Here is a 20,053-nt window from a genome sequence, read left to right on the forward strand (position 1 = left end):
TAAAGGTTTTAAGTGAATCCACAGGAGCCTACCACCACTCTGCCAAGAATTACAATCGGTCATCTATTTTTTCTCTCCCCCTCCAGCATGCTGATACACAAACAGAATTATACACATAGTGTGGCTGGTAGCATTCAGCTTATTATCTTGTGGCCTTTCTAAAAACAGCTTGAGATCAAGACTTTCTGAGTCTTGGAGAACCTCCTGGTGAAGCCTCTGAAAGTGATGCCATTTCACACACACACAAAAAAGACTGGTTGACAAAGTTGTTAGCAGGGGTCTTTACTACAGGGAGACCTTGTGACAATAGGGATTTCAAAAAAAAAGACTCAATGACTAAAGTGGTAGTTAGAGTAAGAGATAATACTGCTAATCTACATTCACAATCATTCTCATGATAGGGGCATCGTGAGAATATCAAGCTGATCAAGAACAACATAAGAAGAAGCAGCCCTGAAAAGGAATAATTCAGAAAGTCGCCAAAATCCATCCTTCTGTAATAAACAATAGAATAGCTGTACTAATAGACGTAGTAGTAGTAGTAGTAGTAATAGTAGTAGTAATATCGTTTCCCCCCGAAAATAAGACAGGGTCTTATAAGATCTCCCCGGATAATAAGCCCAATAAGACAGGGTCTTATTTTCCTTTGATCCCTGAAATAAGCGCTTGGCCTTATTTTCAGGGAGGTCTTATTGTTTTTGAGGTGCAGGAGGCGGCAAGCATGGTCACCTCATGGATCTTGCAATATTTTCATGGAGGGCTTATTTTTGGGGGAGGGTTTATTTTAGCTCATGCACTCAAAAGCCCAATTGGGATTATTATCCAGGGAGGTCTTATTTTTGGGAAAACAAGATAGTAGTAGTAGTAGCAGCAGCACCACCAGCAGCAGTAATAATTAGAGGAGGAGGAGAAACAGCAATAACTGAACATGCATCTTACAAGGAAAGAGGGAAGACTTTCCAGACTGTGTAAGCTGAATCGGACCCAGATGATGTACTAACTTTCTTCAGGGACGTTGCTTACATAGGAAGGGGAAACACAAGAAAGGATTCTTTTCCCTACCTTTGCCTATACTCTAAAATTTAATTCTGGAAATGATCAGTGGAGGTCCAGCCCCTGTCTGACATTGTTTTGAGGATTCTCCTACCTCTTGCTTGCCAAATCCAGAAGACCAAACATTCTTGTTTTTTTGGTGAGCTCTGAGGGTGAAGGTCTTCTCCAGCAATGTTCAATAAAGCTAGCAAATGGACAGGTGCTATGCTGGACAAGCAACCATGTCACTTAGAGCCGTGGTGGCGCAGTGGTTAGAGTGCAGTACTGCAGGCTACTTCTGCTGATCACCGGCTGCCAGCAGTTTGGGAGATCGAGTCTCACCAGGCTCAAGGTTGACTCAGCCTTCCATCCTTCCAAGGTTGTTAAAATGAGGACCCAGATTTTGGGGGGCAATGTGCTGACTCTGTAAACTGCTCAGAGAGGGCTGTACAGCACTGTGAAGCGGTATATAAGCCTAAGTGCTATTGCTATTAGAGAAGTAGCTTAGGGGAATGAGCATTGGAGAGACACACATCAATCCAAGGTTTGCATATCCTTGAAAACAATCGTGTCCATTTAGATAGGACAAGGCTGCTTCTGCAACTTGCTTTTCCTCTGAGGAGCTGAGGCCATTTGTCACAGCCCAAGTCTTTTAGTGCAGTTCTTTATCATGGATAGACACTGATGTGGGCTTGAACCTGAATCTCTCCAGTCAACATCCAACACATAGTAAACATTCTTACGCAGACACAGTGGTCACACACATGCATACTCCACATTGTTGGTGTGGCAGAAAAAATATTTTGTGCATATTGGGGTTTGTGGCACTTGTACAAAATGGGAAACTATGATTTGCTGTGAGCTAAGACTACGCAGTTCTCTTCCTTGCGCTTGCCAATGAAGTGGGGAAAGTGACGAACAATCATGTGTTGGGATTAGGTCGGAACCAGAGGTGCGTTGCGAACCGGTTTTACTACTGGTTCGCTTCACACGCGCTTTGGGCGAACCGGGACCAAACTGAGAGCAACCCACCTCTGGTCTGAGATGAAGCATGTGACATATACATATGGGATGACACATACATTAAAAAGCAAGTGAGTTGTGTGTTTCGTTTGGCTTACCTCATCCGAGCCCGATCCAAAGATCAGCAGGTCAAAAGGTATTGCAGCAACCATGTCAATTAGGAACCAGCCTTTGAAGTAGTGAATGGCTATTCTCGCTGGGTCACTTACCACTTCTTCATTCTGGTTGACATATGTCGTTCGGAAGTTTATGAGAATGTCAATGATAAACATAATATCCACAATTAAGTCTACCATGTTCAAGGGGTTGCAGGAATAGCCGCACACCCGCCTCTTCTGTTCCTCACTGTCGTTGAGAAGGAAGGCAGCCGAGTAAGGGGTGAAGATGGCAGTGTAGATCACAAGCAGTAAAATGAGCCAATCCCAGACGGCTTTGAAAGGACTGTAGTGCAATATCGTAAACTTGTTGATGCGGGGTGTTTGGAGCTTGTATTCTGGCAGGACATCAGCACCCAAAGAGAGGACCTTGGGAAGTAAGAAACAAAACAACCAAACCATCCAGTGAGTCAAGTAGAAATGGAACAAACAAACTATCAAGCAACTCTTTCTGAACAAGGTTGCTGAAAAGGCAACGCAAGATAATTGTGCTGAATTTAGAAAGGGCAATGTGACTTTTAAAATATTACAGGCAGCCCTCGACTTACAACAGTTCATTTTGTGACCGTTCAAAGTGCAGTGGCACTGAAAAAAGGTGACCATTTTTTTTACAGTGACGCCCTTTGCAGCATCCCCATGATCACGTGATCAAAATTCAGACGCTTGGCAACTGGTTCATACTTATGACCGTTGCTGTGTCCCAGGGTCGACTGATCCCCTTTGGTGAAGTTCTGAGAAGCCAAGTCAATTGGGGGGGGGGAGAGCCAGATTTACTTAACAAATGGGCTACTAATTTATCACTTAACTTAACTTTTAACTTAACTTTATTCAATTTCTAGACCGCCCCTCTCTCAGAAGGGACTCGGGGCAGTGTACAGTCATATTAAAACAAGAAAACAATAAATATACATAGTATAAACATAAAATAAATATAGGGCAGGAGGAGGTAACAATAGTTCACTGTACAAATTTAGTTTAAGTTAGAATAAAATTTTAAAAATTTAAAATACATTAACCCTAAAAACTATCCCAGGTAAAAATATCCGCCAGGAGGTAAGAACGGAACTATAGATGGGCCAGGCCGGCTAATTGGAACAGGTGAGTCTTAAGTTTTTGTCGGAAGGAGCGGAAGTCGGTAGTAGTTCTAATATCGGGGGGGAGGTCATTCCAGAGGGTTGGGCCCATCACAGAGAAGGCTCTACTCCTAGGCGCCGCCCGTTGGCATTGTTTGGTGGACGGCACCCGGAGGAGTCCCTCCCTGTGAGAGCGAATTGGTCGTAGGGATGTAATGCAACTGCAATGATTCGCTTAACAATTGTGGCAAGAAAGGTTGTAAAATGGAGCAAATCTCATGTAACAAATGATTCACTTAGCAACAGAAAATTTGGGTCAATAGTACTCGAGGACTACCTGCATTGATATTTATTACTTGTATCTATATGAGAGAGAGAGACCGTGCTAAAATTCCTGAGTCTAGGAAGCAAATGAGAATTACTAGGAAAGGACAAAAAAAACAAAACACTCTGTATAACTCTCACTTATTCTCTTTTCTGAGAAGCATTTCTGAAGTGATAGATGGATAATGAAGCTAGGCCAGAGATGGCTCCTGGAGACAGCCAAAATCTAGTTTGCACTCAAAAAGGATCTTCTCATGTCAACTATCCCAGTGCTAACTCCTAATTTCCCTGGGAAACAAATATGTTCCTCTTGATTATATATTCCAATTGCCACCTGGTCAGTAGAGTCCCACTTCCTGTTCGTAGTTGATTCAATGGCTTGCTCTAAACATAGCACTAATAATAATATTTTGCTGTGGCATATTGATGCCATAATGAATAGCTACTTTCACACCTTACACCATGATGCAAACTGCAATCTCCTTATCTTTATATGTAAGCCAGGCTAAAATGTGATGCATTTTATAAATAAATAAGCTAGATAAGTACAAGATGTTTTAATATCAGAGGCAAGGACAAGACAGTGTCATCCTCTTCAGGGTCAAAGCTTTCGGATGCCTCCCTCTCCCAGACCAGGGGTGGGATTCAGCCGATTCGGATCGGTTCGGGTGAACCTGTAGTTCCAGTGACCATTTGGCCCCGCCCAAATGTGCACTCACCAGTTGTTAAGCCGGTTGCATCCCACCACTGCTCCAGACTACCCTGCAATGTTAGCCACCAGTTAAAATGTGAGTGGCTACTTTTGAGGGGAAGCAGACCTGTTTAAATGCTGGGGCTCAGGCACACAAGCTGGGAGGAACAAAATGCCCATGGCAAGCAGAGCATGAGTATTATGAGCTCCTAGCGTCGCAAGAGTCTGAATGACCATTAGAGAAATAGATTGAACTGAATCTCAGCCATCTAGTGGTCAATCTCAGTACATTCTGTTTGCGAGTTGGCCTGCTTCCACCTGTTGCTCAGCCTTCACCCACCCTGCCACTTCCAAACGCCTAGGCCCAGGATGGCGAACCTATGGCACGCATGCCACAGGTGGCACGCGGAGCCATTTGTCAGGGCACGTGAGGCATTGCCCCGTCAACTGGCCAGTGCGCATGCGCACGCTGGTCAGCTGAGTTCAGCCTTTTTTAAAGCCATTTTTTGCCCTCCCCAGTTCCAAAGGCTTTATAGGAGCCTGGGGAGGGTGAAAAGAGCCTCCCGCCCCAGAGGTCCTCTGGAAGCTTCATGAGCTTCCCTGAAGTCTCTGGAGCGCTCAAAACGACCCTCTATGCAAACCAGAAGTCCATTCCTGAACTTCCGGTTTGCCCATAGGGCAGGTTTTTTTCTGCTCTGGAGGCTTCAGGGAAGCTCATGAAGCCTACCGAGGGCCTCTGGGGGGGGGGGGGAAGTGGGGGGCTCTTTTCACCCTCCCCAGGCTCCTATAAAACCTCTGGAGCCTGGGGAGGGTGAAAAATGGCTTTAAAAAAGGCTGAACTCAGCTGGCCAGCGCGCTTGCACACTGGCCAGCTGACAAGGCAACGCCTCATGTGCCCTGACAAATGGCTCCGCGTGCCACCTGTGGCATGCGTGCCATAGGTTCGCCATCCTGGCTACAGGCACTCAGAATCATTGAGCTAGATGGGGTCCTTTAGAATACCAAATCTAACTGTCAGGCCTGGAAGCCATCTTTTCATTGGGCCTTCCGGCCTTCCACATTTAATCCTGTGGGAAAATGGGAGGGGGGAATTATATGGAGTATGGGAGTTATATAGTCAAAATAACATTCCTTTTTCAGAGAGTCAAGGACATCTTGCCCTGCACCTGGAGTGGTGTGACTGGGAGGCACCTCCAGTTTTGGATGGTGCCTGATTGAACCCTGTGATGGACATGTGGGTTCTGGGCAGGGACTTGGACTTTCATTTGGGTGGGGAAAACCTGGAAGCTTTCAGATTCGGGTTTTCCCAGACGTGTCAATATGACACCTCTAATAAAATGGAACTTTGAGGAACTTCAAGCCTTGGAGTTTTCTTTCGCTGGGGGTGTAATGTAGAACTCTGACACTAATCTTCGGAGCACTGAAGGAACTGGAATCAAAAGAATCAGTCCTAACAGATCAGAATAATCTATTTGGGGCGGAGGGTGTCTTTTGCTTTTAATGGTTGCTAAACAACCAGTCACAAGTCAAGGACTACCTGTATTTTATGTAGATATCATAAATAAAAATCTCATGTTCAGGTGTTTTCAAAAAAAGTCTCCAAGGACTCATTAAATTCTGCTTATCTTTAAACGACAGCATCTTGGATAACTGCTTTTACATAATTTTTTTAAAAACCCTCTACATTTAAGTAACATTTTTTTTCAAAATTATTTACTTTATGGTGGACTTGTCGGGAAATTATAATCAAGGTACCTAAATACTATGAATAAATTTTATTAAAATCAGACTTGACAAAGATTTTTAAAAAAATTAACGACGCATAGAAGAAACAGAAAAATATCATAAAAGGTTCAAAGGGGGAAAGCAAAGAATAATAAAAAAGCAGGGAATAGAAAGGTACCCAAAGAAGAAACTTCCGATCTTTGCAGCAGTTTCAAACATAGTTATCATCTTTATCCTCCCACATATCATTGCTACCTTCCTCCCATAAATAAACCTTTAAAATCAATAAATCCCAAAATCAGCAATTCAATTTTGTCTACTTTCAGCAAAAGAAAAGAAAATGAGTCAGTGTACCTAAATACTAGAAGGATACATGCATTGAGGGTAGCACAGGGTAGCTACACATTATAGGAAAAACTAGGGAAAATGTATCAGTAAAAACAAAAGAAGATAGACTGATACACATGCACTCATTTGAAAAGTTTAATTAAAAACAGAATACATTTTGTGATAGTAAGTTGGATTGTATGGACCTTCTCACTTTGACACTGTTTCGAAGGCTCTGAAAACCTAGTTTTACCAACAGACCTGGGCTCTAGAGTGGGATGGAGCCCATCAAGTGGCCTATTTGATTGATTGTTGTCACTAGGGAGTGGAGGTGGGGGTTATTGTTTTTATTGTTCATACATTTTCTTTCTTCTTTCTCTTAACGATCCTGTAATCCCTTGCATTGGGATGGAGTTGAAGCGACTGAATGGAGCTGAGCATTTACTGTCTGGATGCCTTTCTTGATGCCCATGCAGAGGTCGCAGCAGACAATAACCCAAAGAAATATCTGCGGCTATCTAGGAGCGAACTCATGGCGTCCTGATTGTGAGGCTCCACCTCTAGGGTACTGCGCTGCTCATTTTTATATTTTGTATATTGGGTTTTTTATTTTTGTAAGACGCCTAGAGTCACTGAGAGTAGGCCATATACATTTACTCAAATAAATAACAGGATAGCGATCAGGTGAGCTCTGTACCTGCCCAATCTGCTGCCGCTTCAAGATCCTTACACAGTGTTCTTCTTCCTTTTGGTGTCACAAAGTCCTTGCTCTGGGCAGCAGAACTAGGCCAAGCATTTGAAAGAAGGGCTTTTGATGAGTGTGGGTTAAGTCCAAGTAAAGAAAATCTTTTTCGAAACTTTAAAGCACTCACATCCTTTCAAAGAATGAACTTTGCTGCAGTAAGCTCATGTTTTGTTGTGGAATAACTTGCAATTAGGCTACACCGATAATAGCACCCCAATCTTGTTTGGTGGCCCACAAGAGATCTTTCTTTAGGTCAGAAGTATGTTTTAAGTGTTTCTTTCAGATTAACAGAGTCGGAAGGGACCTTATAGGTCATCTAGTCCAACCCCCTGCTCAAGCAGGAGACCCTACACCATTTCTGACAAATGGCAGTCCAGTCTCTTCTTGAAAGTCTCAGGTGATGATGCTCCCACAACTTCTGAAGGCAACTTCTGTTCCATGGGTTGATTGTTCTCACTGTCAGAAAGTTCTTCCTTATTTCCAGGTTGAACCTCTACTTGGTCAGTTTCCACCCATCATTCCTTGTCTGGCCCTCAGGTGCTTTGGAAAATAGCTTGACTGCCTCCTCTCTGTGGCAGCCCCTCAAATATTGGAACAATGCTATCATGTCTCCCCTGGTCCTTTTCTTCGCTAGACTAGCCATGCCCAGTACCTGCAATCGTTCTTCATATGTTTTAGCCTCCAGTCTCCTAATCATCCTGGTTACTCTTCTCTGCACTTTTTCTATAGTCTCGACATCTTTTTCATAGTGTGGTGACCAAAACTGGATGCAGTACTCTAAGCATGGTCTTACCACGGCTTTATAGAGTGGTATAGTACCTCACTTGATCTTGATTGAATCCCTCTGTCAATGCAATTTAGGATTGCATTGGCTTTCTTGGCTGCCACTGCACACTGCTGGCTCTGTGGGAAGGCTTCTGATAGTTACAGGCTGATATTGAGTACTAAAAGCTGCAGCAGGTAGACCAGGCCTTTCACTCTCTTTTCCCCTTGATTTTCTTAGGGATCTTTTTTTTTTCATTTTATACATTATGTTAAACCTGTTTTATTGCTTTTCAGTCTACTTTTAAATATTTTAGTCTCTTCCAAAATCTACTAGTTTTCAGCCACTCTGATCATATCTGGCTTCTTGCAGAAAGGCACCAAATGATTTCAGCTTCAGAATTGGAGGGGGGGGGGAGGAAAAAATGCCACCATAATTACTTTTAAAAAGAAATTCTTTAAGCTGGAAAACAGGTTGATCTTCTGCTGTTGTTTTTGTTAAAAGGTGGAGATTTTGAATTGAACTCAACTCCTGGTGATTTTCATTTCTTGGCCACAGTGCGGAAGTTTTTCAATTGTTGCCTTCTGAAATGTTTTTGTGATTTTTCAGTCTAGCCAGATTCAATTTTAGTCTCCATCCAAGCAGTATCCAAGCACAATGCTGGTTGGCTTTTAAGTCCAGGTAGAGCTACTTGCTGCTGCCTCATGCTGAGCTTACCATTTTCATTAGGGCCTGCTTTCTTTGGATCAGCTGATTGTCTTACACAAATCAAGAGAAGCCATAATTATTTTCCACTTTGCCTCCTCTAAAATCATCAAGACTCCTCAGTCAGGCCAAATGTTTTTTTTTCCTGTCAAAAGAACATGATTAATAGCTGCACTCACCCTATCTCCTGCAGGAAAGCCTGATGTGCAAATTCAGTTGCTAAATGTATAACAAATTCAGGTGCATGAGTGAAAATTAAGCTAACAGTTGCTTACACAAACACACACACACAGACACACACATAGAGTGATTGAGGGAGGGGAGAACTTTAAGATTACATTAACTTTCAGAACAACAATAAAGAAAATAATTTCGATCTTTATTGGACTTCACTTGAACTCCAGCCTTTTTCCAATACAAAACACATTTAAATTTATATATATAGAGTGGTTAATGCAAAATATGCCCAACAGTATTTTAATAGTAGCCATCCCTTGTTTAGCTGCTTAGCTGCATTCGCACACAAAACCACAAGGCAAATCTGTTGTAACTCACGTTCCAGTTCCAAAACAAAATAGTTCCAGCTATGCTGAAAATACCATGAGATCCATTACAGTAACACTATATTTAAGATATTGAATTTCTTATAGACTCAACTAATGAATCTGCTGACAAAACAGCAATAGCACTTAGAGCAGTGGTTCTCAACCTATGGGTCGGGACCCCTTTGGGGGTCGAACGACCCTTTCACAGGGGACACCTAAGACCATCAGAAAACACCTATTTTTTAAAAAAATGGAAAACATAAAATAATTTTATGGTTGGGGGTCACCACAACATGAGGGACCGTATTAAAGGGTCATGGCATTAGGAAGGTTGAGACCCACTGGCTTAAGAGTCATATGCTGCTTTACAGTGCTTTACAGCCCTCTCACATCTGTAATAATAGGTAGAAATACAGAGTGGGGAGCTTGGATTAAATGAGATATGGTATAGATAGATTAGATATAGATATGATTCACCTGCCTCAAAATGATTTCAATGGAATTACAGCATTAACAATGAATCTGGATCCAACCAATATTTGGATGTGATTGCTATAATCCTTCATTCAGCTTCCAAAAGCATTACTTACATGAATTATGGCAGAATATAATCACATTTTGCAATCAAAGGAGTTCATACATTTCATTTTTCTACCTGTCCCCCAAATCAAGGTTGTGATATATCAAACAGCAGAATGAATTATTTTGTATGTATTAAATGAACAGTGTTTAGCTACTTTAGAGAAGATATGGTAGTGGTCCCAAGGAGATGAGACATTCTGATCAATCTGACTAAGAGCACCCATCCTTTTTTTCAATCTTCCTTGCCACATGGGACTCAATGAACAGGCGCAAATAATCAGGTCCAATTCATAAAGTTGAAACACAGATGATTTATTAGTCAACTAAGAGCACTAAATTGGCACTAGATAAAGGTCAATTGAATTTGCAGGGGGATAGACTTGGATCACTTGTGGCAATGCAAGGACTCTGAACTGATGACATGTTTAATTCCCCCCCCCCCCAAACTCTACCTGCTCTTCTACAAATGCCTACTTTTATCATCTGGGACTCTGGAGATGTTCCTTGAATCCAGAGTATACCAATTCTAAGATGTTGCTCTTGGAGAGTATAATCATGGCTTTAGTTTAGTTTAGTTTTTCTTTTTTTGCTAGTCTAGTTTACTAGTTATCATATGCCCAAGCAGCTACCAGAAGGAGGCGCCTCTTCATTCTAATTATGTTATGAATTCCTGTTCTACTAAATGTTTGGAGAAAGAATTAAAAGCATTATTTAAAAAGTTCATTCAAATGTAGGACAGATTCCAGTATTATTAGAGATGTACTATTATAATTACTGGGAATCTCAAACACCCTTAATGTGCGTCTTATTATCTCAATATAAAAAAAAAGTTCAAAGAAGTCTCATATTAGCATTTTTGGGAAGAGACTAAACAGCATGTCAATAGCACTGTACTCTTTACATGAAATTCCTTTGGGTCAAGAAAGAGTAGGACATAAACTGATACTCCAGAATTTATTACATTCTCAGTAGTGGAGTTAATTAGCTAGTATAACCTTTTGGGGGAGAGGGATGACATTGGGGAGCAATGGCAAAGCTGTAGGAGAAAAAGACTCTCATTATTGATCAGATAATGTTCTCAACTTCCCAATTAAACTGCTATTTTGTAGAGAAACTGCATTTAGGATTTTCTCTGTAACTGCACGGGGCTTAGCTTTCAAATTGGAGCACTGGGTAATGGGGAATGATGTAAAGCCAAAGACGTGAGCGGCATGCAGAGTGTTCTCCCAACATGCTTTGCTTGGAGCAGAGAGACTGCCCCAGATCTCTGCAACTGTCCTTTCATTGAGAGTTAACATGCATTACTAGGGAGGCTTTTATTCAGTGAGCTAGTTTGTTGAACTTCAACAGATATCAAATAATTTTTTAAAAAAAGACTCAAGGCTGAGTTAGATGAAAATTCAGTGAAAATACCAGATTGCAAAAGTGCACCATAGGATGGGAAAGTTCGTAAAATGTTCAGCACGAACATCTTGGGCTTAGACCAGGGATGAAATTCAGCAGGTTCTGAAGAACCGGTAGCGGAAATTTTGAGTCGTTCAGAGAACTGGCATATGCCACTCCTGACTGGCTCCAGAGTGGGGTGGGAATGGAGATTTTGCAGTATGCTTCCCCTGCCAGCCACGCCCACCAAGCCATGCCCACCGAATTGGTAGCAAAAAAAAAAAAAAAGAATTTCACTCGCTTGAAAGCACAGCTTTCAGTGGATTTTTAAAATGGAGTAGGAACAAGGCTTTTAATAGCTATCGTGGAAGAGTTATCCTTTAAATTCTTATTTATCCTCTTGGGGCCTACGTATGCAGTCATTTTCAATATTTATGCTAATGGAATTAGCACAGAGAATGAAACGGGAGGATTATGACAGACTGATCATAGTCCTGGCAGTTAAGTTCGGGCGATCCCTTAGAAATATAGCATAGTCCCCTGGGGATCCTATGACCCACATGCAGGCAGACTATGGCTTAGTACAGTGATGGTGAACCTTTTCAGCTGAAAAGGGAGCATGCGTGCGTGGCACCGAGTGCTGAAAAGGGAGCATTTCGTGCATGCTTCGTGGGACTCCAAATGCATTGAGGAGATGCAGTCATCTATTTAATTGCATGTAAATACTTTTTTTTTTTAAAAAAAGCAGCAGCCTGTATTACTTATTCCTTACCAATGTTCAACAAAAAATATCTATTTGGGAAATGAGAGCAACATCACAATGGCGGCGATCATCTCAGCATAGGATGTGATATGACGGTGATGGTGAACCTTTTTTGGCTCCCGTGCCAAAAGCAGGGGAGTCGTGTGCAGACGTGCCACACCCATAATGCTATGTGCGCGAGCCCCCTAAGTGAGTGCGCACACAACCAGCGCCGACACTTCCCACATTTGGCATGTTTTTTTTGCCCTCCCCAGGCTCCAGAGGCTTTCTAGGAGCATGGGGAGGGTGAAAACAGCCCCCCCCAGCTCCCCGGATGCCCTCCAGAGGCCTCAGGAGTTTCCCTGAACCAGAAGTTCGGGAATGGTGACTTTCAGTTTGTCCATAGGACCGATTTTTAAACTCCTAAGCCTTCAGGAGGCTTCCCTGAATGCTCCGGAGAACGAAAAACAGACCAACGGCCAAACCGGAAGTCATTTCTGGTTTGCTCGTAGGGCTGGTTTTTGCCCTCCGGAGCCTTCAGGAAAGCCTCCTGAAGGCCCCTGAAGGCTCCAGAGGGCGAAAAACGGACCTACAGGGAACCCGGAAGTTTGGGAATAGTGTTTTCCGGTTTGTCCATAGGGCCGATTTTCATCTTCCGGAGCCTTCAGGGGCCTTCAGGAGGCATCTCTGAATGCTTGGGAGGGGCGAAAAATGGTCCTATGAGCAAAGTGGAAGTCCGTTCCTGAACTTCCGGTTGCCTGTAGGGCTCGTTTTTTCATGAAAAACAGTCTCAAAAGAAGGCCGAAGTTAGCTGGCCAGTGCTCGTCAGGGCCACAATCCGGAAAAGCTGACCTTCCGGGTTCTAGCATGCATGCATGCATGCTGATCAGCTGGCCAGCGTGCATGCATCCACTGGTTTTCAGCACTGCTGTGCGCGCAAAGGGATCATGTTCCAAAAATCTGATGTTCAGGGTTCTGGTGCGCATATGCACCTGACAATCAGCTGGCCGGTGTGCATGTGCACACCAATTTTCGGCACTGCCACATGCGTAAAGGGATTGCACTCTGGAAAATCTGAACTTCCAGGTTCTGGCACGCATGCGCATCCAACAATCAGAGGGTCGACGAGCATGCGAACATTGGTTTTTGGCACTGCCACATGTGCGAAGGACAGCTGTTGTTGCACGCAGGTGTGCCCAAAACCCAGAAGACAAACAGGCAAGGCTGAATGGCTTTGCGTGCCATAGTTTCCCCATCAGGACGATATACAAACCTCAGAAAAGGTTTACGCACAGGACCTTGATCCGGGTTTGTGCAGAGAGGCCCTACAATGCATCAGGAAGGAGGCAGAACCTGCTGTTGCAGTGCCCTATTGCTTGCACATTCGCTTTATGCAGACTGAATAATGCGGAGATTTTGTGTGGGCGCATTTTAATTTTTCATACAGTATTCCCTTTATTAGTCATTTATAGATTTTAATAAAACCTCAAAAAGCAAAATGTATTTACTGCTCATAAATTACCTTGCTCTTCGGATGGTTTTTTTCCTTTCCACAATTTTACTTTGGATAATTATCTCTTTCGTACTAATTCCAATGGTAGCTGAGGTTACATTTCGTTGTGAGTCTATTGTTTCAGACCAGTTCAGAATAGAAAAGTTCCGTTTCTCAGTTTAACAAACTGTCTGTCTTCCTACCTAGTTATATTCATGCTCCTGTTTAACGCACTTCTCTAAAAATATAAAATTGTCAAGTTTTTGCACAAAGATGTGGGTGTATAACATCACATAACAATTTACTCCGTCTAAATAAGTGGTTCAATTTAGGGATCTGATATCTTTTTTGTTTTGTTACCATTGGCCGTGTTTGCAAATATGGAGAAGGCTGCAATTTTGCACGTTTATCTTTTAGTAAGCTCTTGACAGTGAATCTTTTACATAAACATGTACAAACTCTGTTAAATTCTATGAGACGTAATCCTTCCCGAAGTAGCTGCATTTAATCTCGGTTAAGCAAAGGCAGGATTGCCGCCTTGAAACATATTACCAGCTGCATGTTTGAAATTTCATTATCTCTAAATAACATGCAGGTAGACCTCGACTTACAACCGTTCATTTAGTGACCGTTTCAAGTTACAATGGCACTGAAAACAGTGACTTGCAACCAGGCCTTGCACTGATGACCCTTGCACCATCCCCACAGTCAAAATCTGGGTGCTTGGCAACTGGCAGGTATTTCTAATGGTTGAAACATTCTGGGATCATGTGGTCACCGTTTGTGAACTTTCCAGCTAGATTACAAGTGAAGTCAACGGGGGAAGCAGTGGTGGGTTCCGGATCCTGTTCCAACCATTACAGTTGGAACGGGCCTGGCGGCGTCCACATGTGTCTTACCGCCTCCGCAAGCCTTCATGACACTCCAGTTGCTCAGCGGAGCATCATGCAGATGCTGTAAGCATTATGTGCCATGCACGGAAGTGCAGAAGCCTTAAAGACAGGTAAGGAGCTCAGGCGGGCGGGCGGGCCCTCCAGAGCACCATACCAGAATGGTATCCGGTGCTCCGGGCAGGCTCCAGTAGGCCCATTCCGGGGCGTACCATCTGCAACCCACCACGAAGGGGGAGCCATATTCACTGAACAACTGGGTGGCTCCCTTAACAACTGCAGTGATTCGCTGAACAACAGTAGCAAAAGAGGTTGCAAAATCAGGTGCTACTCACTTAATAATTGTCTTGCTTAGCCATGGAAATTCTCATCCAATCGTGGCCTTAGGTCAAGGACTACCTGTATCTCTTATACACTATATTGCCAAAAGTATTTGCTCCCCTATCCAAATAATCAGAATCAGGTCACTTCCAGGGCCACAGGTGTATAAAATCAAGTACCTAGGCATGCAGACTGTTTTACAAACATCTGTATTATAAGAATGTGGAAGTGTTTGGGAACAACAGCAACTCAGTCACGAAGTGGTAGGCCACGTAAACCCATCCAACATCAGTGTGTGACCTCACAAATGCACTTCTGGAAGAATGGTCAAAAATTCCCATAAACACCCTCCTAAACTTTGTGGACAGCCTTCCCAGAAGAGTTGAAGCTGTTATAGCTGCAAAGGGTGGACCGATGTCATATTGAACCCTATGGATTAGGAATGGGATGTCACAGTAAGTTCATATGCGAGTAAAGGCAGGTGAGCGAATACTTTTGGCAATATAGTGTATCTAGTGAAGCTGTAATGTATCTCTGCAAAATCTCAACTCATAGCAACATTTCTAGCTGAAGAGTTTATATGCTTAAATATATTAAATTTATATTTACTGTGCCGCAGACATCCGGGTGTGAGTCCCTTGTCGTGAGATGGGGCCCTGGGAGGCAGTTGGGCCTGCTGATAGTATACCTGATCCTCGCTATACATCAGCGGCCCTGCCTGAACTCCTCGAGCTGATCTCATCGGTGGCGGTTGAGACCCCCAAACTTTTAGTGATGGGGGATTTTAACCTGCCGTCGATGGGAGAAGCGTCTGAGGGGGTTCGGGAGTTCATGGCTTCCATGACAGCCATGGACCTGACCCAATTAATTCAGGGCCCTACTCACGAGGGAGGCCACACGCTGGACCTTGTCTTTGTCTCTGGCCAGTGGACGAGTGATCTGGGAATAGGGGATCCAACTATTATTCCCCTGTCATGGTCAGATCACTCACTTCTCCGGCTTGACTTCCCTGGTGCTACCCCCCGCTGCGGGGAGGCGGAACCGGAAGGTATTAGATGGTTCCGCCCCAAGCGCCTGATGGAACCAGATAGGTTCCAGACGGAGCTTGGGCCACCTCCTGTGGATCTGACCCGCCCCCGAGTGGAGGACCTGGTAGACGCATGGAATAGTGCGACTACCGGGGCCCTAGACCGGGTGGCGCCTTTGCGGCCTCTCCTGCGGCGACGAACCACCCTGGCCCCTTGGTTTACCGAGGAGCTAAGGGTGATGAAACGCCACAAGAGACGCCTAGAGAGTCGTTGGAGATCCTCCCATTCCGAATTTGACCGAGCACAGGCACGAGCCTATTTGAGGACGTACCTTGTGGCACTAAGAGCGGCCAAACGTCAACATTGCGCCGCTCTTATTGCGTCCGCAGATAACCGCCCTGCCGCCCTGTTTCGGGTGACCCGCTCCCTCTTGTTTGAGAGACCGCGGGAAGCTCCTTTACAGGGCAGAGCAGAGGAGTTTGGGAAATATCTGCAGGACAAAGTCGCTCAAATCCGGATGGGATGGGCCCCTTTCAGTAGTCCAGTTGAGACGCCCGTGGCGAGTCTTGAGGGACCGCTTTGGGAGGAGTTTGACTCGGTTGCCATCGAGGATTTGGACAGGTTACGTGGACGTCTGTGACCTACCACATGTTTATTGGACCCGTGTCCCTCCTGGCTTGTACTGGCATCCTGGGAGGTTACGCGCGACTGGCTCCTGGGCCTAGTGAACGCTTCGTTGGGTGAGGGGTCTCTGCCGGCCACCTTGAAAGAGGTGGTTGTGAGGCCCCTGCTCAAGAAGCCTTCCCTGGACCCAACGGATCTAGTCAATTATCGTCCAGTCTCCAACCTTCCTTTTTTAGCGAAGGTTGTAGAGAGTGTGGTGGCACAACAGTTCCCACGTCACCTGGAGGAGAATGATTATCTAGACCCGCGCCAGTCCGGCTTCCGACCCGGGCACAGCATGGAGACGGCCTTGGTCGCATTGGTGGATGATCTCTGGAGGGCCAGAGATAGGGGTTGTTCCTCTATCCTGGTCCTATTAGATCTCTCGGCGGCGTTCGATACCATCGACCATGGTATCCTGTTGCACCGGCTTGAGGGGCTGGGAGTCAGGGGCACTGTTTTACGGTGGTTTGGCTCCTACCTCTCTGGCCGGACGCAACGTGTGTTGGCAGGGGAGCAGAGATCGACCCGGAGCCCCCTCACATGTGGGGTGCCACAGGGGTCGGTGCTCTCGCCTCTCCTGTTCAACACATACATGAAACCGCTGGGCGAGATCATCCGTGGTTTTGGGGTGGGATATCATCTGTATGCTGATGATACTCAGCTATACATTTCCACCCCGAACCACCCCAATGAGGCCGTTGAAATGATGTCCCGGTGTTTGGAGGCCGTACGGGTCTGGATGGATGGCAACCGACTAAAACTCAACCCTTCCAAGATGGAGTGGCTGTGGCTTCCGGCCTCCCGGTTCAACCAGTTGCTTCCATCTCTGGCCATTGGGGGCGTGCAACTGGCCCCCATGGAACAGGTGCGTAATTTGGGCGTCCTCCTGGATACCCGGCTGTCCATGGATGACCATGTAACAGCCGTGGCAAGGGGGGCGTTCCATCAGGTTCGCCTGATGCGCCAATTGCGCCCCTTATTGGACCGGGATGCCCTACGCACAGTCACCCATGTGCTAGTGGCGTCTCGCCTGGACTACTGCAATGATCTCTACATGGGGCTTCCCTTGAGATGCACTCGGAGACTGCAGTTGGTCCAGAATGCGGCCGCGCGGGTGATTATGGGGAGGACTAGATACTCCCCTGTAACACCTCTCCTGCGCGAGCTGCACTGGCTTCCTGTAGTCTACCGAGTGCGTTTCAAGGTTTTGATTATGATCTTTAAAGCGCTTCATGGCACAGGACCTAGTTACATGCAGGATCGCATCCTGCCCCATGCATCCCTACGACCAATCCGCTCACACAGAGAGGGACTTCTCCGGGTGCCGTCCACTAAACAGTGTCGGGGGGCGACACCCAGGAGCAGAGCCTTCTCTGTGATGGGCCCAGCCCTGTGGAATGACCTCCCCCGTGACATCAGGATTATTTCCGATCTCCGCTCCTTCCGTGTACAGCTGAAGACCCACCTCTTTCAATTATCTGGCCTGGCTCAACCGTAAATTTTTTCTTATTCCTCCTGACAGTCCTTTTAAATTTTTTAAATTTTAAATTTTAAATTGTGTTATTATAATTGGGGTATTTTAACGGTGATTTTTAACTGTCTAATGTGATGTAACTTGTTACCTCCTCCGTGCATGTATGTCCTTGTATATATGTATGTTTATGTGTTTGTATATATGTTTTATGTTTTATATGTTCTATTGTACGCCGCCCCGAGTCCTATCTGGAAAGGGAGCGGCTAATAAATTCAAATTTATTATTATTATTATTATTATTATTATTATTATTATTATTATTATTATTATTATTATTATTATTATTATTATTATTATTATTATTATTATTATTATTATTATTATTATATATGCAGCTAGAAATATCCAGTGATTTGGATTAAAATATCAGTACTGAACCACAGGAGTTGTTCTTGGGCTGATCTAAAATCACTTTACTGTTGGTGAGTAAATGCTATTCATTGGCTTTAAGAAAGTATTGTTCTGGATCCGTGATGGCGCGCCTATGGCACATGTGCCCAAAATGGCAAGCGATGCCATGTCGCCTGGCACACGCGGCCTTGCCTGTTTGTTTTCTGGGTTTCTGGCGCACATGTGCATGCAATGATCAGCTGCCCTTTGCTCGCGTGGCAGCGCCAGCTGATTGTTGGGTGCGCATGCATGCCAGAACACGGAAGTTGGGCTTTTCCAAAGCGTGATCCCTTCAGGCGCAGGGAAGTGCTGAAAACCAGCTTGCACATGAGTGCCGGCGAGCTGGAATTCATGTGCGCTAGAACCTGGAAGTTCAGCTTTTCCAGAGTGCGGCCCCAACAAGTGTCCGCGTGCCGTTTCTGCATGACCAAGAATTGTCATCACTGTTCTAGATAGTATCACAAATTATAAACTGTATTCTAGAGGCTTCCACGGCAAACTCTGATGATCTAAAATGATAGCACATGTGATGATGACACCATATAAAAGGCTACGTTTGCGTACCTACATTAGACAACCTTTTTCTTAGAATGTGCCTGATGATGTCACCAAGCATGTCTTCATTTTGGCTCTGTCATAGTTTGCTGTGGATACTGGTACTGCGATCAATCCCTGGAAGATTTTCCTGACTGCCTTGGATTCTCCATCTTCAGTTTTCTATGATGCAGCTAATTTAATTCAATTATTTCCCAACTTGATGTATCTTTCACCTTTCACGTTTGAAGCAGGTGTTGGCAGTGAAGAAACTTTCACAATGTTCATCTGTCTCTTCCATATTGCATTTGCTTAATTCAATCCTGTAATTTTAGGTCCATTTCTCCAATCATTGTATTGCAACTCTCTTTTTAATAATAGTACTGTGTCCCTTCAAGATATTACATTTTGCTATAGAATTCCTGTCTTCCATCCCTGCGTGTACAGTCGGGACATACAACTGTGTAACTAATTCACTAATTCCAGTAAAACTATATTACTTGGACTGTAGCCAAACTCATTCCAAAGCACTTTGAGTATTACCACGTTTATAATCTTCTGCAGTCTAATAGAATTATTAATTATCTGATTTACAGTGACTCATTCCACTAAGTTCACTCATTCATAAAACATGCATTACAATACACCTCATTTCTGTTTTGTTTCTATCCTGTCTTTCCTTCAAGAGCTCAATGTAGACTTCCTTCCTACTTTTTCTTGTGATAATCATCATGTGAGATAGAGAGTATATTGCCCTAAGAAGCATCAGAGCATCTACCGATGAGGTTGGGTTTGAATCTAGGTCTCTCTTCATCACTACACCATATTGGTTCTGAGAGTTTCAGATTGATTTGTGCACATATCCTTGTCAAGTGAGAAACCCTTCTTCCAATCCTGGCAGCAACAATGATCAGACCTCTTTATGTCTTTGATCTGGACATTTGGATCTACTCATAAAAGTTGGACATCCTCCCTCCCCAATAATTAGAGAACATTTCAATCTAGGGTCTCATTACTTTGCACGGAAACCAGGGATGGTATTCACCTACTTTCCCTACCAGTTCACCAATATGAGCATGCACGTCCATGCATGCACTCGGCCTTCCGTGCATGCACTTTGATCACACATGTGGCTTGCATGCATGCGCATGGCTTGAAAACGTGCCTAAATAAGATGGCATAGAGCCAGGGCAGGTAGGTGGGGGAGGGAAACCCACCCGCAATTTCCACTACCGGTTTGAGTGAACTGGTCCGAACTGGCTGTATACCACCTCTAACTGAAATACATATGAACCATCGTTCTTGGCCAAAGAACAATACAATACAATACAATAGCAGAGTTGGAAGGGACCTTGGAGGTCTTTAGTCCAACCCTCTGCCTAG

General features: G+C 44.4%; 1 protein-coding gene across 3 annotated transcripts in view; it reads right to left on the minus strand.

The window, feature by feature from the left end:
* KCNH7 (potassium voltage-gated channel subfamily H member 7) overlaps positions 1-20,053 on the minus strand; it is a 374,740-nt gene that overhangs the window by 100,706 nt on the left and 253,981 nt on the right. For all 3 annotated transcript variants that reach the window (XM_081943612.1, XM_081943611.1, XM_081943610.1), the window contains one exon: positions 2,154-2,579. In XM_081943612.1, coding sequence (XP_081799738.1) covers positions 2,154-2,579 — 426 coding nt within the window. The remainder of the gene's footprint in view (positions 1-2,153; positions 2,580-20,053) is intronic.

Source organism: Natrix helvetica, assembly GCF_964273705.1.
Source record: "Natrix helvetica genome assembly, chromosome: 1".
Taxonomy (NCBI): domain Eukaryota; kingdom Metazoa; phylum Chordata; class Lepidosauria; order Squamata; family Natricidae; genus Natrix; species Natrix helvetica.